Genomic DNA, 24,696 nt, shown 5'->3' with positions numbered 1-24,696 from the left:
CCCCAGTATGTCCAGAGCATCTTCATAAATAACTTGCTCTTATTTACCGAGAAGGAGAAAGCAATTACCTTGTATGGAGTCTATGTTTTATGATAGAAGGAGCATGATTCCTATTTCAGGTATAGGGATCTAGAAGCATAGAGAGTTTAGAACCCTTCTGTGCAGTCCCCCAGCTTCCTGACCAAGGTGGAGAAAGCACTGACCACCTGACATAATTTTTTTCCTTTGTTCCCACTTGACCAAGTTCATTTGGAATGGGTGCTAGAGAGTTTCTCAGAGAGTCCCTCCCTTTGCATATGTATAAGGGGAGTCCTCTCAGTTCTCTTTATCACTATTTGTCTGAGGGATCAGTATCAGCTACATAGGCCAAACCCATCATTGTGAGAGCCTATTGTTAGAGAGAAATCACTTGATGATGTCGAAGATGCTTTCTGGGTTATCTCCCAACTGTGTTCAGGGGCCATAAACTCTACTACTCTTAGAGCTGCCCACTCACAGGCAGCTCGGTTTCTTGACAGTCTGGAATATTTGGGCACATTTGCATGTCTGCTAAAAGCTCAAGGCCACCAGGTAATCAGTAACCATTTCAATTCCCCTTCCCCAGGCAGCACCCCATCAGTCTATACTTAGCCAGCCTGGGTTGCTTCTCCCAGAAGCCCCCACTAAGTGGACCAAGCTGAAGACATTGTCATGTTCCTTCCCTAAGAAAAACTAAATGGTTCACCTTCTGAGAATGACTTTATTTTAATACAGTAGCTCAGTCTTTCAAATCCAAGGGTTAATAGAGAGATTTCTTTTATTTTGGTGGATGTCAGGATATATCTGAGCTTTTTATGTCCCTCCCCTTCCCCATCATTCCATTTACTGTGTATAGGTGTCACTCTGAGAATCAGGCTTGCTAGCCCTAAATCCCACTTTGATATTAGTGCCAGACTTAGTTGAGACTTAGTTGCCCTGCTCCTGGGTTTTATCCCCCTCTACTGCTCCCTGTGGGTGAACTGTTCTCAACTGACTAAGCCCTTTTAGCTACACGTGGAAACTGACCCAAGCCCCAGCATTAGCAGGGAACCAGGAGCACACACCAGGGTGAATTATCTGTTTTAGTTAAGAAGTTGGGCCTTGCTTCCAGGTCATTAGTGGCCTTTGGGTTTCCCAAGTACTGTATGTTTGATTTTCATAGATCTTTCATGTTTTGACTGCATGATTTCTCTAAATGATTGTTCCCAAATTCAAATATTAACAAAAGGCTAATACATGAATTTGCCTATACAGTAGTTCTACCCTACTGGGGCCATTAGCAAAGTTTTAGGGCTTTGCCAGGCCTTTTATTTGTTTATTAAGCACATATTTACTACATTTAATCTGTGTGCCAGACACTGGTACAATACTTGAGTCTACAGGGGAAGATAGAAGATAAGCTCCTCCCCTCACAAAGCTTCTATTCTAGTTTAGGAAACCAATGGATACTCAATTGAGACCCTGCATTGCTCCTGTGTGGTTGAGCCTCCAGACTGCTTGAAACAATAGAGGTCCTGTTCATGGCTGATTGTACCGTTGGAGAGGCTCTCAAGGCTAAAGAGTTGTGCAAGTTAGAAACGTTACATACAGAGAAAGACTGACAAGAATGTCAAAAGAATACTGATTCCATTTTAACATTGATTCCTCAGACCATTCCCTCCCCATAAGCAGTATGGATAACTTATGAAACCATGGGAACTGGACAGAAGGTTAGAAATGCTAGACTTTGAAACAGCATTGAAAGGGCTGCACATTTGAAGAGCCATTTGGCCGGCAGTGTTTGGGAACCAGGCCCCTTAGTCATCATGGAGGATATCATGTTCACATGGCCCCTTTTCACTCTCCCCAAACTCAGGAATGCTGCTTGTAAGTTGTCCATAAAGTCTGGAAAATAAGGAAAAAATATATAATATCATTAAGGACATATTTAATCTGCTAAAAAAAAAGAAAGAAAGAAGAAAGAAAGAAAGAAAGAAAGAAAGAAAGAAAGAAAGAAAGAAAGAAAGAAAGAAAAGAAAGAAAGCCAGATGTGACATTCTATAATCCGAGCACTCTGGGAGGCTGAGGCAGGAGGACTGCAAGTTTGAGCCCAACCCCGGGCAACTTAGCAACTTAGCAAGACTTTGTCTTAAAATTAAAAAATACAAAAGGGACTAGGGATATAGCTCAGTACAAAGGCCCTGAGTTCAATCTGAAGAATGAATGGATGAATCAGTCAACTAATATAAAGTGACATTATATGTGTTTCCAGACCTTAGGGTACACATAAACATGTATGCCTTATGTGATGTATGTGTTTTGAGAGAAGAGTCGCTCTCAACTCTTGTTATCACTACTATCTGTCTGAGTCCCAGTACAGTTCTTGAGCCAAACCCATTATTGTAGCAGGCTGTTGTTGAAGAGAAATCACCTAGTGACATGACAGATGCCTTCTGGGTTATCTCCCAACTGTATGGAGGCCCAGGTTCCCCAGGATGTCAGAGAGTATCTGTGAAACTCTCTTCTCAACTGCTGAGCTAGTAACTGTCTATACTTGGCTGTTCCTCAGTTTCCATATTTACTTTAGCTCTTCTGTGACTCTGTCAACAAACTCCACAGTACTATTAGTTTTAGCAAATAACAGGATGTCAGAACTGTTGACCAGGATTCCTTAGTTTGCTGCTAGAGTTCTATGCTGAGACATAGGGGCTAGTGTTCCTCTTATTTTTTAATGTGTATGAGCTTTGGCAAGAAGCTTTTCCTGGTCAGGCCCACCATGCTCTGCTGTCCATAGGTCTTTAAGGCCTCTCATGCCACAAAGGCTCTTCCCACAAAGACCTGGGCACTTCTGTCTTTGCTTGGTGGCACAAAGACATCTGTAAGTCGGCTTTTTAAAAAAAATGAATGCCAACATTTTGAATTTTCTATTTTTGTGCTTTATCCTTACAATCTTGCTATAGCCTTTAAAAGAAATCTGTACTTGATAAGGTGACTTCAGTGCTTACCATTCATGTTGCCAGGAAGGGCTGGGGAATGGTATTTCAGGCTGGGACTAAGAATTTCCAGGCTTTTGACCCAAAATACCTTTCTCTTCCAACCCCACCCCCAACACTGAGTGTCTGAAGAAGCAAGAAAAGAGGTTAAATGGGTCACTGTTGCTGGCAGGCAATCATGAAGTCCAGGCCTTGGGGGGTGTGGGCGGGATATAGCCTTTGTTTATTTCTAAGCCCCAAACCTAGCAGACAGTGTAAATTAGACATAAAAATAAAATGTCCAAGCATGTGCCAGATGTGTACCACAGAGAATAGTGAATTCCTCCTCCTCTACCTCCTTGGGAGAAGGGAGTCATTGAGCAGTGGAGACAACCACTTTGCCAAGGAGGGCCTCTCACCCGTGCGGTGTAGTGAAAATAGTGGGGATGGGTGAACTCCAGGCTTAGATCGAGGTAGAGATGAGCATGTTTGCAGAGACCCTGGCAAATCATTTTCGTCAGCCCTAGCAGGTTCCTGAGGGGGAATGAGACACACCTGGGAACTGACCCGTGTTTAACTGGGTGGTGACAGTCACAGAGCTACAGAAGAGCTGGCTTCTGTAGAAGGGAGGTTGTGCTGGTCCATTGACCAGACTGTGCTGTTTGAGAAAAATCATCCCCTTCCTCTTCTTTGGCCTGGGTTCTTCTCCTCCCCACTGTAATGCCCACCCCCATTGTCCCCAGCTGCCTAGGCTGAGTTCCCACTGACAGCTGTGGAATGTCTTAGAAGGAATTCTTACAACAAAGAAGGAAAAGTTTGCCAAAGCTTTAGAAAGAAGTCACAGTAGGTTCAGGGTTATCCCTCTAATAGTAGCTCTCATTCATGGTCTGATCAAGCTTCTAGGAGCAACAGGGAAAGAGATGGCAGAATGGACAGTCAGTCTGGAACATGCTGAACTGCATCAGAATGTGCCATACAAAGTGAGTCTCAGTGCCTGTGGTACCACAGGGGCTCTTGGGGGACATACTTTCTCGGCTTTCGCCTTTAAGCCACGGCTTTTGACACTCTGGCTTGAATTAGAATGTCTTATATTTCCATCTTTTTTTTTTTTTTTTTTTTTTTTTGCGGTACCAGGGATCGAACTCAGGACCTGGCGCTTATGAGTCAGGCATGGTGCCACTGAGCTAAATCCCCAGCCCCTGCATTTCCATCTTGCCATGTCTTGTGCCCTTACTATCCATTTGGGGTGATGGAGAAGCTGACAACAGCAGAAAGAGAAAGACAGACAGACACACTGGGCCTTCTCTGCCAGATTCTGTCTGGGAATCAGACTGTGTGAAAGGGTGGAGAAGGTGTTTGCATCAATGTGTGTGTGCTTTGAACACCTCTTTTTTCCTGATAAGGTGCATGTATTCCATGTCTGCAATTCTCAAACCAGGGAGAAGGCCTTCCTTAACCCCTCCAAGCAGTCCTTTGAGTTCCCTGGCACTTTTCCTATAGTTGGGGACCTTCGCCCAGGGAGAGGTTCATCCCGTCTCCTTCCTTTCTGTTCTGAGAGTAGTGTGCCCTGTCTCCCCACTGCTACCCCCCCTCCGGCCTAGCTGGGCTGCATTCTTTCCACCCAGGAAGCAGCGGGTGGGGATGGGGTCGTGCAGAGCCCCTTTGCAGTCTGCAGAACCCCTCTTCACAAGTCATAGAGTCTCACAATAGAGGATCAAGGAGCCACATCAAGTGAGTCCATGGTGAATAGCTGTGCTGTGAGGTAAGCGAGGCCTCAGGAGCACAATGTGAGGTCCTTCAGAGGCTCAGAATGCTTACCCATCATGACCAACAAGCCAGAGCCCCTGAGAGGCGAGCATTATTAACCATGCTTTTGTTTCATAGAGAACCTGTGCCACTTCAAAGGTCACCCATTCTATAGTGGGGTGTGCAGTGGAGCCAGGTGCTCCACCTCAGAGCCCCTGCCCTATTCACAGGCTCCTTGTCTGCCGGCTGTATGTCCCTGAGAGGTCCTTCCAGCTCTCATCATCCTTGCATTGCCAGTAGCTCCAAGCCCTTCATATGCCACTCAAAGTAACCCTGGAAACTGCCAGAGAAAATTACTTGGAATTTTCACCCTGGGATGGCTCCACGGAGACAGGAGATGAGGAGAGGCCCTACCAGTGTCTCCTTAGCCCAGACAGGCTGGTAGAGGGCTAGTGCAGATAAATAAACATGGAGAGTGGCCATGTTCTTGCTTGCTTTCCTGGCCCCTGGAAGGCTACAGTGCCCCAGAATTTCTAAAGGATAGGATGTGATGAGGGGGGCTGTTTGCCTATCTGATGATGCTTGCTGATCTGTGGAGAAAAGCAAAGAACCTTGGCATCTGCTGCTAAGAGAGATGGGATAAGGACAAGACTAAGAGCTGGCCAAAGGAAGAAGGCCAAGAGGTTGGCAGAGGAGATAGATCCCCTTCTCAGAAAGAAGGGACTGGCAATTCAGAAAGCAAATACAGTACCTGTGCCTTGTCCCCAGACCCTTTTGCCACTGTCAGCCATAGTGCCAGAGGAGTCCAAAGTATTACACAGAAACCTCAGGCTTTGTAGCTGTTGTGTTATCCCCATCCAGGTGGGTTCTTACCAAAGAACAGGGTGGAGAGAAGAGAAACAAACAGCCAATCTTGTGGAGTGAAGTAATGTCCAGAGATGTAGTGATGTGGTCCTCCCCAACTTCGGGCTGCCCTTTTGTGTACCCCTAGACCCTAGGCTTTTTCCTGAAGCAAACTATTCATTAAGGTCTGACCAGTTGAGAAAACTTACGAATTTGTCATAAACCCAGGATATTATGGAAAGAAGCACAATTTTGATGTGTATTACCAGTTTCCTTTTTTAAATTTGCTTGAAAAATGTGCTTTGAACTTTGAATAAGTACCGAGTCAACTTTGAACCAAATTGATTTGAATTGAATTAAATGTTAATGGCAGTGAGTATGGAGAGGAGGAAGGACTGTCATTCCATTTACTAAGGTTGAATTTACAAACTTCTTTTTCAGGAATCTCTAATTTTATACTTGTAGACAGATAATAGGGAGGGTGGAAATGAGAAGAAAGCTTGGGAAAATTATGGAGGTAAATTTTCCCAACTGCAAGGCATAAGTGTAAGAGAGACAGGCATAAATATTGACACAAGGCTCATGAAATTTAAGATCTACTGAGCCTAAACTGCATTCCTGAATAAGCTGCCAGTAACTCTGGTTCTACTGAGATACCAGGACAACACCTCTCCATAGTTAGCCATCAAAGTTGGGGTGATTGAGGTGATTTGACAAGAGCAGTTTCTGATTTCTCTGGATGATGGTGGGGGGAATAGAATGCCTTGTTGAAACAGGGTTTGGTTCCGCCTATTGTCCCTAGTGTCACTCAGAGACTGTTTGTGAATCTCACATGGGACCCTGTCCAGGAGGGAGCTGAAAGGCACAATTCATTGCTCTTGCCATCATGTAGTGCCAGGGTGTGCCCAAAATCATTTGCTAGAGCTGCTCTTCAAGACACTGTCCATCTCTCCCCCAGGCTTCTCCTTGGGCTCCCTCCCACCCCTCTGTTGCCTTTTGCCTCTGCATCTCCATCCTCCTCCCCATTTTCCTGTCCCCCAAAGTCAGGACTCTGGGTCCTAGCCATGCAGGACAGTTCACATGATCCACAGAGAACAAGGCACTTTCTCTGTCACTGTCCTTCCTTCTTGCTTTCCTCCTTCTGGACTTGGGGGATTTTCCATGAAGCCAAAGTAACTGTGTAAGTGGCAGTGGCCTTCCAGTCAAAGTCTCCCACATTGGAGTGGAACCAGAGGGGAAGAGAGAAGAGAGAAGCAAGGACAATTTAAACTATGGCATTTCAGCCTCCTTACTCCCCCAGCCTCTTCAGAAAAAGGGACAAGTAAGTAATTAGAACTAGACAGAACCTCAGATAGAAGGAGACTGAGGTGGAGGAGTACGGGGTTGGGGGAGTTTTAAACCCATCCCATTAGCACAGTACTAATGCTGTAGCATTCAGTATCCTTTTTGTGTTTCCCTTTCCAGCTCCTAACCTAGTGTTTGCTTTGTGGCTTATCCCACATCTCTTGCATTATGTCTTTTTCTGCTTCTTCTGACATAGGACCCTGTGTTTTGCTGGCAACATGTCCAAATCCTTGGGTGGAACATTCCCCATAGAAAATGAGGAAGACTTGCCTATAAATAATTTCCTTCTGGCTGTGTGGTATACATTGCTTCAAGCATGACAAAAAGAGAAGTGAGATCCCCACCACCATGCTGCTTCTCCCAACCTGCTGTACCCACCCTGAGCCTATTCCCCATCCCTCATCAACATGCTGAGGTCTTGCCTGAGGCTACTGCTGCCCAGACTTTGCCTAGTCACTGTTCCACTGTCCCATGAGAACCGGGGTAGGAAGGGCTTTTGTCCTAGAGAGTCTGGCTTTTTAAGTGGAACAGACCAATGGGAATGTTGAGACACTTCTTCCAGTTCAAAGAGAATAAGTTGGCTTCCAGGGCCACTGAGATGGGGAGAGTAGGCCCTGTCCTTACTATGCCACCCTCCACTAGAAGGTTGTCCCGGAGAGAAGCAGGGTGAGCTATGTCTGTTTTGTTGCAAAGTTCCATGGCTAAAACTAGGGCCGGGTGAAGGGCCTGCCTCATCAGTTAGGTGTTGCTGTGCTGGGGTTTGGATCAGCCTGCATTTTAAGTTGTGGGACGTAAGAAGGAAAGTTTGGAAACATTTATGAACATTGGGATTTCTGGGCTGTGAAATTCCTAGGCCACTGTTTTCTGTGTGGTCCCACCTCCACAGGACACAAGGATGCTGAGAGTCTCAAGGATAAGCACATTACTCAGGAACAATAGATCAGAGAATAGATATCACATACAGCACAAACTTCCACCGACTGCAAGGTCTGGTACTGCTATTCTGGGGAGAGAAATTTCTGGTGTGCTGAGGGTTAATCAGGAAACCCTTTGGGTCATCCCCCCCCCCCCCGCCGCCCCGCTATCCTTTGTCCTATCTCCCCATCTATCTCCCTAGTCCTTGTTGTTAGAAAATACTTGTACAGAGACATTGAGTTCCATTGTTTTCCTTCATCACATCCTGGAATCTAGTTGTTCTTTGGTAAGTGAGGGTCATAAGGCTTCAAGGTGATCAGTTCTCACACAACAGAACTAGAGGTATACAGGGAATACAAGATCAACCTGAGTATGGACTGAACACTTGACACCTTTTTGAAGTTGATTTTTAAAACTAAATCTCTGATGTGAGCTTGTTTTCTTCTTGTTGACTTCATTCTCCTAAAAGCGGAGCACAGCAAGAATGGGGGTGGGGGGTAATTAAGCGAGCCAGTGAGTGGGGGCCCCAGGAGCTCAAGGTTTGACTGGACAGTACACCTCATTTGGAATATTGTATACCCCTGGACTACCTATTCCATTCTGAAAGCCACCCAGTTGCATTAACGTTTCCTATTTCTTAGCCAGAGGTAGCCTGCTTTGAGGACTGCCCCACTGCCTTTTGAACTGATGTAAGTGAACTCAGCCCTCTTCAAACTCACTGGGACAGCTTGGATATTTGTCAGGTCTCCAAGCATCAGAAGAGCTGACTATGCTTGCAGAGCTCAGATTTGGCCTCTGGACCTCTCAAATAGTGCTGCTGGCCTCCTAGGAGGTTTTGCCCACCCCTCACCCTTTCTTCCTCTTTGCTACTCTCTGACACCTCCAACTCATCCTCTAACTGCCTTGACTCATTCATTTGAACCTCCACTCGTTCAACAAGCCTACGCCAAGGTAGCCTCTCAGACCCTTGATTGCTTCATCTGAAAACTGGTGGTGATGGTGCCTATACTGCAGTTTGTGGCACAGCCAGCACAGTGTCTGCCCATAGCTGATGCTCCATTAATGGTAGCAATTATGGTCAGTGAGTTTCAAACTCAGCTTGTTTTTTAATTGGAGTATAATTAGTGAACAATTCAAATGTAGCTTTGCTAGCAAACTTAACCCTTTTCCCCTTCCCTCCCCAAACTGTCTGGATTTCTTTGCTACTGTCTCCATATGAGAGACCCCATCAAGAGAACTGTTTTACTTCTGTCCTGTGCCCTGTTTTCCGGGCAGTGTTTTGCCCTTGCCAGTCCAGCTTTTCTCCCCCCCCCCTTGTCATCTCCCTTGGACTTTTGGAGTAGGTAACATTAGTTTAAGAAAAACTAGCAAGTGGGGCCGGGTATTTAGCTCAGTGGTTTCACCGCCTGCTGTGCAAGCTCGAGGACCCGAGTTCAATCCCCGGTACCAAAAAAAAAAAGAAAAAAGAAAAAGAAAAACTAGCAAGCTACTGAAAGATAAAGTCAGAGACTCTTTCTGGACCAAAAAATCTTTAGGTGGCACAGAGGGTTGATTAATATGTCAGTGAATTTCAATAACACTGAAGCTCCTGATTTAAGAGGATTTTCCCAGATAACATTCTTGGTGACCTATAAATAAATCTACACTTTGTTCTATAAACTGCACACAGCTTAGTGCAAACAGCAGGTTCAGAGAACCTGAAGTTAACCATGTCCTAAGATTGGCATTATCTCTCACTTGAAGTGAGGTTAAGTGGGCTCGTGCAGCAAATTTACTTGGGTAGTTCTGCTGGTCAGTCCTTTACAAACATAATAGCCACTGTCTACGTGTTACCCCCACTGAAGTCCATCAGAGGAGCCCCACATCATCGCCTAAAAGTTGATTGTTCAGTGACATAACTGCACTAGAAGCCAGGAGGAAATCAAAGCCTTCAGACTGGGCTTGGCTGGGTCCTTGGCTAATGTGTCGGTACCAGGTACCTGGTTAAGAGAAATATCCTGAAGCAAATAATAATTACCTTCTTTGCTGATAAGAGGCCCCAGTACTTTTCCGATAACTTGATTGCATTAGAATATTTCTTTGGACAACAGCCTGTGGAGCACTGATTCATGGGTACTGGACTTAACCTCGTCCAAACTACTGTTTTGTATATGTGGTAGAACCCAATGTTCTTAAGGTCCTAGGTTGGTGTAAATAACACTGTCAGTTGCATCACCTGTCCCTTTCCATGTCAGTTTGCTCCTCCTGACTGCAATTCCATTTTTGTCCACCAGGAGGCCTCATGTGGGAAGGAGGAGAGGAAAGGACTTCAGCCTCTCTTGCCTTATTTTTTAAACTTGAAAGCTGAAAAGAATGAAAATATATTTTGATCGAAAATGTAACTCTTATTAGACAAAAATCACCTCATTTCCTTGTGGCTTGGAATCTACTTTTTTCATGAAGCATCCTCTAGTGCTATATGTATGGCTGGACCCATCACAAGGCAGATGCTTTCTTGGAATCCTTTATATATAGTCTTGCTTTGTAGTTTTCTTGTCATCTGCTGTTTATAGAAAATTAACAGAATTTCATTTAAAAATGGGCACATGAGATACTAGATAATGTTGCATGTACTTCCTTTGCAGAGTAGGGTGTGGAGACCAAAGAGAAAAATCCTGATATCTGTGGTCACTCTGGTGCCCACTCTTACACCTTGTCTCCTCCCACCTCCTCTCACCCACCTAGCTGCCTCCCCATACATGTTCATCCACCTACCCAAGTTCCTGGAACCCTCTCCTGCATCTACATGTGTCCACAGATTAGTGCACATTTATGTATGTATACATGCATGTCACCCATCTGTGGATGTGTCAGCACACAGATATTCCCACACCTGTACATTCCAAGGAAGAGGTGAGTGCATGCATTCTAGGGCTTAGGGCAGGCTGGTGGGCCATCTGGCTGGCTGAGGGAACAGCTGCATTGCTGAGAGTGAACATGCAGGTCACAAAGTATTCGTGCAAGGGAGAGACTGAGAGGTCAGTCGGCAGCAGATGGGGCTCCCAACGGTGAGGGTGGGTATCCAGGGAGTGTGATCCATGAAAGCATTGCAAAGCCATTCTTGTTAAGGTGGCTGACACCTGAAGAAGTGCTTTTTAAAGCAGCACCGCCCTCTACTGAGGGCTTTCAACCTGGTGTTAAGCATTTCTTCTATTTCTCTAGAAATCTACTCCAGTTTGGTTTTTACCAATCTCCAGAGTCCTCTTTGGAGATGCCAGTTGGCACAAGAAAGTGCTGAACTGTTTACAGTCCCAGCCCACGATGCAGGGAGGGGATGTGGTTTAACTGGGCCACAAAGCCCGGGACAGGATCATTTGCATGGCCCCTGACGCCATGTGACGCAGCAGGCTCCTCCTATATAAAGAAGCAGGAGCCAAAATATCTCCGAGTCTGGGTTGGACTAGCAGTCCTAGAGTTTGTGACATACTGATATCCCTCGAGTCACTTCCCCTCAACTCTAGCCGGAGCCCTTGCTTGGCGTTGGGTTCGCTCCGCAGCCTTCACTCTCTCCTAGCCCCGGGGCCAGACTCTGCCGCAGAGCCCAGCCCGGTGCAGCTCGCCAGTAGCCAGCGGCCTCCGAGTCAGCCCAGCCCAGCCCGAAGCCCGGCCAGAGATCCCGGGCAGCCTGAGCCATGAACACCGAAATGTATCAGTCGCCCATGGAGGTGGCGGTCTATCAGCTGCACAATTTCTCCATCTCCTTCTTCTCTTCCTTGCTTGGAGGGGATGTGGTTTCCGTTAAGCTGGATAACAGGTAACCACTGGCCCCAGCTCCCGCGCCAAGCGGGCCGTCGGCGGGGGCTGGGCACCGAGCCGGATCTCCCAGCTAGTCGTGCGCCGCAGGTCCCTGTTTCCCGCGGTGTAGCATCCTGGGAAGGGGCGGGGGTAGGGGACGCAGGAAGGGGGGTCGCCACGGCGCTGGGATCCGCCGTCGGAGTGTCCTTGCGGCCGCTGCGCCTTGAAAAGCGGCTGCTGCAGCCACAGAGACAACTGGAGGCAGAAGGGTGGTGGGCAGGGCTCAGCACGGGGCTGACGGTGCACCGCTGGGGAGAAGGCCCGAAGCTTCTGAGCCCAGAAGGAATTGGTAGCTAGGTTCAGAGCCTGGTAGGTTTGCCTGGACTTTCTGGGCCGGCGGCGGGGGCCTTCCTGGGCCGCGTGCCCCCATTGTTTGTATATCGCCGGAGCTGGCCACGCTGCCCATTGCGCCCCAGGACTTGCTTGCTGCCCGGGTCGGTCGGAGCCCTGGGCGGAGCTGCGCAGAGCTAGCCTGGGTGGGGAAGTGCAGCTTCCTGCAGGGACCACAGAGGAACCTGATAACCAACTGCCTGGAACTCCGGGCCAGAGAGGAGGGAGAAAGGAAGAGCCTGGGCAGATGGAGTACTTTGACTACAGCTGCCAGGTACTTAGAGTGGATCCGGGTGAGTAATGGGTCGCTTTGCTTTTTGTCTTTACAGTGCCTCAGGAGCCAGCGTGGTGGCCATTGACAACAAGATTGAACAGGCCATGGTGAGTGGCATCCTCATGTCATTCCCATCCCCAGACTGAGCTGCTGTACTGCTTATGTAACTCTGGGCAGGACTGACTGAGAGGGTGGGTGCAAAAGCTGTTAGCCAAAGGCCCAGGGAAGCCCTGTACCTGGTTCCCATCCTCCCTGAAGACCTTAGGTAGGCTTAGAGTGAAGCCTTTTAGGGCACTTCCAGGTCTGCACTTGCTGGGCTCCAGCCTTCCTTCTCCACTCCTCCATCCAAGGGCTTTGCAGCAGCCTCTGGCTCCCTCCTGGGCCTGTGCAGGGCATCGAAGCTGAGACTCATTTGTCTGTATCCTGCAGTTGGCAGGGGCTGGAGCTCATTGGATGCAACTGCACTGCAGTGTCTCTGCAGAGCTTGGGCTGGGGTCAGGAGTTGGGAGGAAACAGAAAGCAAAACACCCCAGCCTTTCTCCCTCTCCATACCAGGCAGAGGTCAGATTCCACTGAGCAGCGAAAATGGCAGCAGGAGGGTGGGGCTTCCTGTAGTTAGAAGCCCTTAATTGTGCTCTGGAGCCTAATGACACAGTTCTCGGCCCCTACTGCAGTCATCACATTCAGAAAGGATGTAGCAATCGATACACCTTCCCTCAGATCAAGTGTCTTGTGTCCTATCTAGGCTGCAGGACAGTTGTGAGTCATTGTGCTGGATCAGGACTCCAAAATGCCAATTTTGTTTTCTTGATGAAGATTTGTAAAGCAGACCAGTGGTATGGGGTACATTGCAGGTATCCCCTTCCCACCCCTGATTTGAGTCAGTAGTAGGGCCAAACAGCAGCCAGCAGAAATCTCACCCCAAAGGTGCCTAAACAGCCACACTTGAAAGTCGTTAGAAACTTGAGGTGGGGGTCTATTTAGATCAAAACCAGGCTCCCAACTCTGGTATGACCCAAATCCTGCAGTGAGGGTTTAAGTACTTCAGAGAAGGGTACACATGGAATTGGGCTACAGGGCCAGCATGCTGAAGGAAGGCTGCAGGGCAGTGACATGAAGGCCAGCACAGGCAACCCATAGCAAGGTTGAAGGTGCTGGAGAGATGATGATGGCTAGAATGGCTTTCTTGTCATTTTTTTCCGTGGCAGGATCTGGTGAAGAATCATCTGATGTATGCTGTGAGAGAGGAGGTAGAGATCCTGAAGGAGCAAATTAGGGAGCTGGTGGAGAAGAATTCCCAGCTGGAACGTGAGAACACCCTCCTGAAGACCCTGGCGAGCCCGGAGCAGCTGGAGAAGTTCCAGTCCAGGCTGAGCCCTGAAGAGCCAGCTCCTGAATCCCCACAAGCACCGGAGGCCCCTGGTGGTTCTGCGGTGTAAGTGGCTCTGTCCTTAAGGGTGGGCAGAGCCACTAAACTTGTACTACCTAGATCTTTCCAGTTTGTTTTTGGCTCCCCAAGCGTCATCTCACGTGGAGAACTTTACACCTAGCATACATAGCTGGTGCCAAGAGATGTCCCAAGGACATGGCCACCTGGGTCCACTCCAGTGACAGACCCCTGACAAAGAGCAGCCAGGTCTCTGGAGGTGGGGCCTCGTAACCCTAAGCCAGTATGAGCCTCCAATCCCACCATGTCCTAGAGACTCCCAGGACCTGGGCAACTTAATCTGCATCTGGCAATGGCCAAAGGTAGTTTGAGAAGTGACACCAGTTTGCTCCAGAAAGTAGAAGGGGTCTGTTTTCATTTCCATGGACATCTTCAGCAGCATCATCTGACAAAGACTGTTCTTATGAAGAAGCCATTTGTGTTTTAAGCAGAGGCAGCCTCTCTCTTCTCCCCTGCCTCACCAAAACAGGGGGTACAGATGAGAGAGATTGAGCCAAGTCAGCCTTCTGTTGGTTAATATGGTATAATGCATGACTTTGTGTACAACCCAGTGTGGGATTACAGCTTTGGGATGACCGCTTACAAAGTTCTGTTTGGTTAGTTTTGGCATAGTTTTACTATATAGCCATAAATGCATATATATACCCATAGGGCTAGATCTTTATCTTAGTGTAGCGATGTATACATATACACATACACCTATGTGTTGAAGGGGCTAACCAGCTTGAGAAATACTGACTGGTCCCTTACGTCTTAAAGCTAATTCTTTGACTGTGTTCATTTACCAGCTTGATCCAGTTTGTCCTGTAGGTTAAGTAAGACTCAAGAGTAAAGACAGGGAGAGGGGGGCCAGCCTCAGAACATGGCCACAGATCCCTTGCTGCTGTAGCCCTTTCCCTGCTGTAAACAGGTGAAGTCCTCTTTTGAATGCTAAACCCACCATTCACTGGTGCTGACTACATAGAATGGGGTTGAGAGAAGATCAGATTGGACTTCACATTGCTGTTTGAGAACTTTAAAAAAAAATTTTTGTGGAAAACTTTCAGGTTAATAGAAGGATAGTGTCCTACTGTGGATGAGGGATGGATGAGGAAATGGCTTTGATCCCATGGGGTCTAGGGGATGTGCCCTGGGAGCTTGTCTCTGTGGGGTTCTGTGACACTGAATACTTTCCACTTTCTGACACCTTACCCTGATGTATGTCTCCAGGATTTGAATTTTGATTTTTCAAATGTAGCTTGAAATTTCAATAAACTTTGCTCTTTTTTTCTAAAAATACAGGTAGCATCTGACTGAGTATAAATGGACTGGGCAGGAAAGATCCCTTACCCAGTGGGAAGAGACTGTTTCTCTGACCCAACAAATATTTGTTGAGCTCCTAAGTGCCAGGTTTATGCTACATCCAGGGTCATATGTCACCCACACAATGCCTATATGAAAGACAGGCTCTTTACACTCACTGTTGTGGTAAAGAAGCTGAGACTCAGCCAGTTAAGTGACATGTCCAATGTTACACAGCTATTATGTGAGTTCTTCTCAAACCTGAAGCCCTCTCTCTCTGTTCTGGTCTCACTTTCATATGAGAGCTTCATAATGAGTGGCAAGGTAACTAACACCCATTGTCAGCTTGAGGGGGTGATTTAGGAGGCTACCTAAGGATTCACCCGAAAAGACCCCCCACAAAAAAGGGCAGAGAATACAATTCCTGTCGGGGAGCAAGATGAGAGGAATCAAGGAAACTTAAGTGGGCCTCTTTCTTTCTTCTGAAAACATCACATAATGCATTCTCCTTAATGCTGATCCATTGTGATCCCTGATCTTGGCAAGGAAGCTAGGAGAGCCTCAGTGAGAAAATTATGGAAAATGTATGAGGTGACAAAACCATCCCCCTCTTTTCTGCCTCCCCCACCCCACCTAAAGGAAAATGCCTTCAATTTTGCTTCTCCATTGTCACTACTGAGAGTTCACTTGCAAAACCCCCCAGCCATGTGGGCAGGGCCAAGACCAAGGCTCCTGACTCTAGCTTCCCCCCACCTCTTTTGAGGGCTCCCACCAGCCTTTCTTGGTCCCATTTCTCTGCAACTTTCTGCTATTTCTTCGGCAATTTGGAGCATTTAGTGTCTCCTGTACCACACCCTAACCTGAACCCATCCTGGCCCCTAAGCATAGTCTTAAGCCTACTGTGTCCCCAAGGGAGACAATCATCCCTATCAAAGTGATGCCAATCTCAGCTTCTTGTACCATATATACCTATCCCTTTGCCACTTGAAATAGAACAGAACTCGTTGATTTTCCTGAGCCACAAACCTCAAAGCCCCTTCCTTTGTACCAGTCACTGCCCAAGTGTAATAAAAATGACATGCTTCTTTCTCTTTCAAGTTCATACATGTGGGCCTGTTCTTTTCCACTTACTAGAACCCTTCGTAATGTTGCAAACCTCTGCTTGTTGGCCCCTGCTTGCTGGCCTCTTGAACCCCAATTCCCTCACCTGCCCCCAACTTCCATGCTCATGATGCCAAGTTCATTGTTTACACATACAAATTGGGTCATGGCAAGCAGATTGCCCAGATGCTAGTGCAGATACATACTTTGGACTAGTGCATTGGAAGCCCCCAGACAGCCATCCCCACCTGTCCAGGCTTTTCCAATCCCCACTTACTCCAAAAACTCTTCCCCTCTGAAAACAAGCTGAGAGAATTTTAGATTACTCCACTCATCTGTCGACTTCCCACAGCCAATTTCCAGCTGAACGAGAAAGAGATGAAAAAAGAAAGCCAGAAAGTAGCCCAGCAACACCTCAAACCTCTCTGGTCATCAAACTCTTTACAAGAAAAAGGAAAAACCTTGTCCCTCAGTCACACAGTGGTAAAAAGAGAACAACTTTGTTGCCAAGGCAACCCCAACTAAACAGAGACAAACACTGCAACTTCTGAAGCCACTGCGGTTACTAGAGTAGATAAGAGGAACTTTAGATGTTTATTATTCACATATAGGAGTTCTTTGTTGTAGTTGTTCTACAGAAAACCAACCAGGGTACAGAAAGGTAAAAAACATTTGGTCCCTGGACTTTCATGGACTTTGGGATTCTGAGCTCAGCTGGTCCTGCTGGACCCAGAACAAAGACACCTGCAGCAATAGTCACCCCCTGCCTGGGCATGCCACTTCACCCTGTACCCTCCTTACAGCAGCCCTTCCAACACAGCAACAAGGATTACAAGAGCACTCTGTTTCCTGCTCTTGGAAAAAGGGGCAGTTATGATGTACCTCCATGTATGTGACAGACAAGAAAACTGGGAGCCAGAGGACTTAGTTTACCCCATTGATCCCGTGGGGCTGTGGTTCCCGTTTTGTTTTTTTTGGTACTGGGGATCAAACTCGGGACCTTGCACTTGCAAGGCAGGCAACAGAACCACTGAGCTAAATCCCCGGCAATGTGGTTCCCCTTTTAAATGTCCAAAACATTTCGACTTCCCCCAATTCCATGGTAGTTGAATTTTTAGTATTTTGTCTCTACTGAGAAAGAGAAACATAAGGACAAACTAACTGAATTCAGTGGTGCTTTTAAAAGAATTGCTTGTATTTGGCACAAAAGTATAGGCTTGAGTTTGAAAACTAGAACAGTAATGCATGTGTCAGCTAGATTTAACCATTGTGTTCATATATATATATATATATATATTTATATACATATATATATTTCAAAATGTAGACATAAACAATTTTATTTGTTGATCTAAAAAAAACTAGAACAGAAGTGTAGGGATAAGTCATTAGTAGAAAATAACTGCTTGGGGCAATGTTCTCAGGCTGGGGACAACCACAGGGGAAGACACTGCCATGAGTCCTTCTTCAAAGGAATCCAGAGAGCAGATGAGGAGATAGGGTCACTAGGACCTGGGCTGTAGGGAAAACTCCTGAAAGAAAGTAAATGACCCACTGTCCCTTAGGGTTTTTTGGAAATGTCCTAACATCATCCTACGTATTCTAGAAAAATCTTGCTTTCAAATTTCACCTCTCTTCTCAGTTGGTTAGAAATTAATGAACTAATCAGAGCTTTGTAGACACTTGGTTCCTCAGATTGTCTCTTGCAGGGAAGCTCATTGGAACCCAAATACTAGCTACTTAACCACCTCCATCAGTTCAAGCAAGGTTTAACAGAGAATTCCATCAGTTAGCTATTCCAAGCAGAAATGGTTTCCAAAGAGAAGCTGGCTGGAAGGGACAACGATCACAACAATTAAGAATAAGGTTAGATATCACTTATATGGCACTTTATGCCAGATAGCATTCTAAACCCTTTTACATCTACTGACTTTTAATCCTCTCCACAAATGTATAACATATATATTCTATTAAGATCCCCACTTTAGAGATGAGGAAATGAAAACACTAAGGCACAGAAAGGTTAAACAACTTGCCCAAAGTTACACAGCTAGTGAACAGCAGAGCATGAATGAGGGGAGGCCAGATGGATGCATTGAGGAACAGGATGGAGAATCTGAAGAGTTATCATAATTCCTCCTATGCAACCAGAAGTGCTCCAGGAAAAGGAGGTAGGGAGGTAGAAAGGAGACTCCTCCAAATTAGCAGAAGGGCTAACATAAGAAAAAATGACCAGAGAATGTGGGGGGAATAGGAGTGAACAGAGAAGGAAAAGGAGGATTGGAAGCCCAGTTGGCTGGCATCCAGCCAAAAGACTTTACATAGGATCGCATAGGTCTCAGGGAGCCATGGTAAGATCCTGAGCAGGGAAGTGATATGATACAGAAAATATTTGTAGAAGATGGGTTCTGACAGCTGGAGTGGCTGAAATGGGACAGCTAGATGTTGGCCAGCTGTTGCTGTAATCCAGGTGTGAGGCGATGAGGGCCAGCCGGGGCAAGAATAAGGGTCATGGAAAGGAAAGGAAAGAACAAAGGCAAAAAACGCTGCAAGGCAGGATGTCTTCAAGTGCAGTTTGCAGGCTGCCTATGTTGGGTTAGTTGGAAAGTTTAAAAGGTAGACGCCAGGTCCCATACCCAGACAACAGAAGGATTAGGGCTCAAGAATCCCTAACAGGGCTGAGGATTTAGCTCAGGGGTTCCACTGCCTGCCTCAAAAGTGCAAGATCCTGAGTTCGATCCCCAGTACCAAAAAAAAAAAAAGAATCCCTAACTCTAACAAGTCAGTCACTGGCAACACAGTGGAATATGGAGTGTGGGAAAGTCTGCAGACCATTCACTAGATGAAAATCAGCATGACCTGGTGGCAAAGTGAGTCAGGTGAGCATGAGACAGCAAAGTAGCCACAAGTCAAGGATAGCATGAAAGTTTTTTGTTATACACACACACATAAATATTTATGGATATATATGGATATACAGTATATAGATATAACCATTTTAACCAATTTCAAGTGTACAGTCCAGTGACATTATATATATTTGCACTGTTGTGCAACTATAGCCACCATCCATCACCACCATTTCAAATGGCACTCTGTACCTGTGAAACACTAACTCCCCAAGCCTCTGGTGCCCTGAAAATTTTGAGTCTGGGGACTGGAGACCATGTAAGCACTGAAAGAAATGGGTGTAGGAAAAGGCTGGTACCTTTCACAGGGGTGATGAATTACAATTTTTATTTCTTGCTGAGCTAAGCATATTTACATATGGAAATATTCCATAAACAGGTGTGGAAAAATAAATGCAAATCAAGGGCCCGAACATGAGATGTGCACATGTCTGCACAGCACAGGAATAGAAGTGATATGAGTGGACACAGGCCCCAGAGAAGTGGCTGTGGAGCATAAACAGAAGGTGAAGAGAAGAGGAGAGGAGAGCCTGTGAAGAAAGCTAGGAAAGCCCTGAGAGAGCACTGAGCTTTGCTGCTCCCTCTGCTTTTATCTCTTGGTCTATCCTTTTCAATGTTTCCCCCGCAGAGTCCTTCCCACAAGTCCTGTCATCTTATAAAATTAAACTAGTCCCTAAAGGTCACTTTGGGGAAGGCTGAAGCAGCTGAGATATTCTAGGAAGACGCAGCCCAAAGTCTTGGGCTGTAGGCCTAGTATTGACTAGCAAACCATATGACCCTGAGCAACTCATCAACATGTCTAGACCTCAGTTTACCATGCTGCAAAACAATATGGTTACACAGGATCATTTCTAAGCCAGATGCTAATTAAAATCCCCCAGTCAAGAAGAGATCTTTGGCTATGAGACTTGTGTACTTTACCTCTTTGCTCCAGGCCTCAGTTTTCCTTCTGGCCCCCAGTTCTCTTCATCCTCATATCTAGTTCTTCTCAAGTTGCCCTGTTAAAGAGCACCCAAGAAATTACCATTTTTCAAGGACCAATACATGGCTCAGTACCCACAAGTTTCCATTTTGTAGCAGAAGAAATCACATATGGCCTTATTTTCTAGCCTTTTTAATTTCATGAACACTTTTGGTTACCTACATTGTGACAACACACTTTCAAGCTCTGAGTCACCTAGCAGAAATGAGAGGAAGATATGAGAGATTCTATGGAATAGGCAGAGGAAGCCATACATAGGTGTGCCTTTGCAAAACTTGTGTTTGATACAGATACACGGAGAGTGCAGGAGAGGAACAGGAAAGAGATGATAGGGGAGTGGTGGGCAGGGGAAAACAAGAACTAGAAAAGAAGGAATGGGAGCAAAGAGGGCAGCTGCAGCCCACTGTAGTTCCTCAACTGGGCTCCCCTGTTTTTTCCCCTGCTGTGCCAGGATGAATTCACCACCAAAGACTAGGTCTGTTGGTCCTGAAGTCTCCCAAACATAGCTTTCTTGCTGTTCCTTGCAATCCAGGGCACAGTCATTGCAAGTGGAAAATTGACCTGACCACCGTCATGGGCATCTTGAGGTGCAAGTGATGATGCAGTAATTCACACCTACGATCAGAAAATAGAGCAAAAGGCAGTGAGCACTGTACAGTGCTCTAGAGATCATCTTTCCCAACTTCCCGCTCCCCAGACGAGGGCTTTTGAAGCCACTCACACAGGGTCAGGACACATCCTCTGGTGTTACACCACTACAGAGGACCTGGGTCTAGGCCTCAGTGCCCCCATCTGTAAAATGAAGGGGGAAAGCAGAGCAATAGTTCTTAACCTTGTCTGCACATGGAAATCACAGGGAGAAGGTTTAAAGAAATTTTGATGCCTTTTTTCCAGGAATGTTGATAAAACTGGTCTAGGATTGAGGCCTGGGTATAGTTGATTCTTGGATGATCTGTAGGAATTGTTCCAACCTTAACATCCAGATGCATCCATTCATTCATTCAACAAACATTAATACCTACTGTGTGCCAGGCACAGTGAAAAGTAGAGGGGCTGCAGCAGTGACCAGGTCAGACATAGCCTCTGCTCCTGGAGCTTGTTGCACGTTTCCCATGGGAAGGAGCATATGAGGCAGGATGGGGAGTTGGGAAGGTAGACTAGGGTACACTCAGCCTCGTCTCATACTCACTCCCCACCTTCTGGGTTCCCTCAGCCTGCAAAATGCATGTGCTCAGCCTGCGCTTTCAGCCCTTTCTTATCTCCTGTCTGACTCCCATGTTTCTCTTAACTGATTCTGATTCCAAGTAGAAGAGAAGAGGTGTTATTTATCAGCCTCCTCAAACTCCACAACACTTTATTGGGTATGACAAGTAATATGCAAATACTCTTTCTGCCTCCTCTGTCACGCTTGCAGCCTTCTCCTCCCACGATGATCTAGAGTGCCTCTGGTCTGTCTTCTCTCCCTGTTTGGTTCCATCTACTCCCAAGGTTCAAGGTCTTCAGGCCATATCAGTGATTTCTGGCCTAAGCATTCCTTTGAGTTCCAGGCTCAAATATTTGTCTGTCTCCTTGCCAGCTCCCTTTGTGCTTCACAAGTACATTGCTATCTATAAGACCAAAATCAAAGTAATGACTCCAACCTCCTCCAATGTACTCACCTTGGAGTGTGGCACCACCACACAGTGGCTCAGACCAGAAACCTTGATTCCGCCTCCGCTTCAGCTCCCACAGTCCACCCACTGCCCAGTCTGGTCCTCTCAACTTCCAACACATGGCCTGAATGCTTGGACTCCTCTCCATCCCCATTGCCACTCCCTGGCATAAGCAGCTGTCCTTTTCTCCTGCCTGAAGGTAAAACCCTACACATGGGCCTCGCTACTTCTGCACTGGGCTGTCCAATTCCACACAGCAGCCACTGTGACCTTCTTAATGCAAAATCAGATCATGGTGTTCCCTTGTTTAAAGCTTATCAATGGCTTATCACAGTACTAAGAATAAAGTCCAAACTCCTTCCCGTGGCCTACAAGTGCCTGCGTGATCTGGCCTCCACTGACATCTCCATCCTTTTCACTTGTCATTCTCCAGCTCTTACCAAGCTCCAGCCCAAGTGAACTGCTTTCCTCCCCCCCAAAGACTCTTTAGAGCCTTTTTTCACATGGGTTCCCTTGGCCCTGAAGCCCCCAGCAGCATCCCCAGCCCTGCTCTTTGCAGAGCTGCTTGTTCCTATCCTGTGGCTCTCTTTTCCTCTCAGAGATCTTTGCACCCCACTTTGTCTAAACTGTCCCACTTTACCATTTCTGTCACTGCACTTATCCCAGATTATGATGATTCCTTTGCATGTTTTTGTTTGCTTCTGTCTCAATGTTCTAGCAGCTCCCTAAAGTCAGGAATCATACCTGTCTCCGGCACCGCTAATCTTCAGAACTTCACACAGTACTTGACACATGCTGATCAATAAATACATTTCTGGGAGTTTTAGGTACTATAGCAAGTGATGGTGGGTTGGGTAAGAAGTTTTTGAATGGGGACAGGATGAGGAGAGAGCTTTCCCAAAGTCTTTCAAATCACTTCAAGTAAATTGACCTCTTGGTCATGTCAATTATGAAAGCAAAGAACTATTTGTTCTGTCAACAGTTTTATTTATTTATTTTTATGGGTATATGCTTGCAATACACGATATTTACATTCATTCTGGGTAAATGGTACATATGTGTAACATATCTCGATCATTTTCAATCCCTTTACCCACATTTCCACCCTCTCTCCTCCCACCTGGCCCTGATCCCCAACAATTTGCAATTGAGCCTGTTCGGTGTCAGGCACCAGACTAGGCATGAGGATTACTGTGGTAACTGAGAGACATAATGTAGGGTCCACCTGAGGCTGACTGTGAAGGGACACTGTGGGCAGATTACTGGCATCCTTGTGACTCTTGCCTAGAGAAATCCCTGCTGCTCTCCCCGAAGATAGTGAAAAGGCTTACTCTTCCCCATAATTAGCCATATTTAAGCCATAAAACTCCAGCCCATTGTCTGGAGCTGTTTATCAAGACATTTTAGGAAGGAGGCATGGTATTATGATTAGCTCTGGCTGAATAACAAAAAATAACAACAGTTCCTTTTAAAAATAGTTTGTCCCTCATATAAAAGAAGTCTGAAGTTGCCCAGGGTTGGTACAGCATCTCTATAAACTTGTCACAGACTCAAACTTCTTCCAAGTTGTTGCCCACCATATTTACCATATTGCATCATTGTCCAAAATGGCTGTTCAAGCTCCAGCCATAATAGCTACAATCTAAGCAACAGAAAGGAAGAAAAGGAAAGAAGATAGCTCCTTCCTTTTGAGGAAGCTTCTCAGAATACTTCATGCTCCTGCTTACATCTTATTGACCAAAACCTAATCTACCTATTTCTAATTAAAAGAGAGCCTTTCTTTAAATGAGTAAATTGCTATCCCCAAACAAATTCAATTATTAAGAAGAACAGACACTGAAGTGGGCAACCAGCAGTGTCTCCTGCAGGTGTCTAGATATACTGAGAGATAAGGAGAGAGAAAAAGAGAAGAGGAAGAGAGCATAGAAAAGAACTTCATAAAAAACTCTGTTAGTAGAAGTGGTGGCACAAATCTGTAATTCCAGCACTGTGGAAGGCTGAGGCAGGAGGACTGCAAGTTCAATCCTTGCCTGGGCAACTTAGCCACTTAGCAAGACCCTGTCTCAAATAAAAAATTTAAAAAAGGGTTGGGGATATAGCTCAGTCTGAAGACCTTGGGCTCAATCCCCAGTACCACCAAATATTTTATATATATGACTAAAGATATAACAAGGATTATTACATCCTTAGCAAGGATGTTAAGAAGAAGGGAACATTTGCACACTGGTAGTGGGAATGTAAATTAGTACAGTTGTTATGGAAAACAGTATGAGGATTCCTCAAAAATTAAAAATAGAACTACTGTACCACATGACCCAGCGATTCCACTACTGGGCATATATCCAAAGGAAATAAAATCAGTATGTTAAAGAGACATCTGCATTCCCATGTTCATTGCAGCACTAATCACGTAGCCAAAAAAAAAGGAGTTACAATAATCACAGTAGCCAAAGAAAGGAAACAACTGAGGTGTCCATCCACTAACAAATGGATAAAGAAAATGTGGTACATTATCACAATGGAATACTACTCAGCCATAAAAATGAAATCTTGTCATTTGTGATAACATAAATGGAACAGGAGATCATTATGTTAAGTGAAATAAGCCAGACATAGAAAGACAAGTATCGTATGGTCTCTCATATGTGGAATCTAAAAAAGTTGATCTCTTAGAAGTAGAGATTAGAGTGGTGGTTACTAGAGGCTGGGACAAGAGAGTAAAGGGTTGACCAATGTGTACTAAGTTGTAATTAAATAGGAGCAAGGGGTACTATTAAAGTGACTACAGGTAATAATAACATACTATACATTTCAAAAAGCTAGAAGAAATTTGAAAGTTCATCACAGTGAACTGATATTTGAGAAAATAAATATATTTAACCTCACTTAAACATTATGTAATGTATATATGTATTATACATTACATGATACCCCATTAATGTGTACAATATTTATGCTTTTGAGTACTAATTAAAAATAAAATAATAATTTGAAAACATAAAGAACAACAACAACAAGCCTCTTTGACCACTGGCTTCCACGAAAGGGGATGTGCTTACCCCAGTGGAT

The 24,696-nt window shown here is 45.7% G+C and overlaps 1 protein-coding gene and 1 long non-coding RNA gene across 9 annotated transcripts in view; one reads left to right on the top strand and one right to left on the bottom strand.

The window, feature by feature from the left end:
• Nucleotides 1-14,980, top strand: part of Tsc22d3 (TSC22 domain family member 3) — a 60,859-nt gene extending 45,879 nt beyond the window's left edge. For 7 of the 8 annotated variants that reach the window (XM_013078343.3, XM_013078340.3, XM_013078341.3 and 4 more), the window contains 2 exons: nucleotides 12,311-12,362; nucleotides 13,464-14,980. In XM_013078343.3, the coding sequence (XP_012933797.1) occupies nucleotides 12,311-12,362; nucleotides 13,464-13,694 (283 nt within the window). In that variant the 3' untranslated portion in view covers nucleotides 13,695-14,980. Of the gene's footprint in view, nucleotides 1-11,230; nucleotides 11,611-12,310; nucleotides 12,363-13,463 lie in introns of those variants that run through there. The other variant, XM_004861458.4, reaches the window with a different exon arrangement.
• LOC106010766 (uncharacterized) lies at nucleotides 673-24,494 on the bottom strand. The gene is made up of 3 exons (XR_001184505.3): nucleotides 21,634-24,494; nucleotides 19,915-20,590; nucleotides 673-1,902 (listed from the first exon to the last, which is right to left on the bottom strand). It is a non-coding gene; the product is annotated as an uncharacterized LOC106010766 (long non-coding RNA).
• Nucleotides 24,495-24,696: the final 202 nt, after the last annotated feature.

Source organism: Heterocephalus glaber, unplaced genomic scaffold (assembly GCF_053883595.1).
Source record: "Heterocephalus glaber isolate CG9 unplaced genomic scaffold, H.glaber_assembly_v1.0 deba00001613, whole genome shotgun sequence".
In the NCBI taxonomy this organism is placed as follows: domain Eukaryota; kingdom Metazoa; phylum Chordata; class Mammalia; order Rodentia; family Bathyergidae; genus Heterocephalus; species Heterocephalus glaber.
The sequence above is the reverse complement of the archived record's forward strand: the minus strand, read 5'-3'. Positions and strand labels throughout refer to the sequence as shown.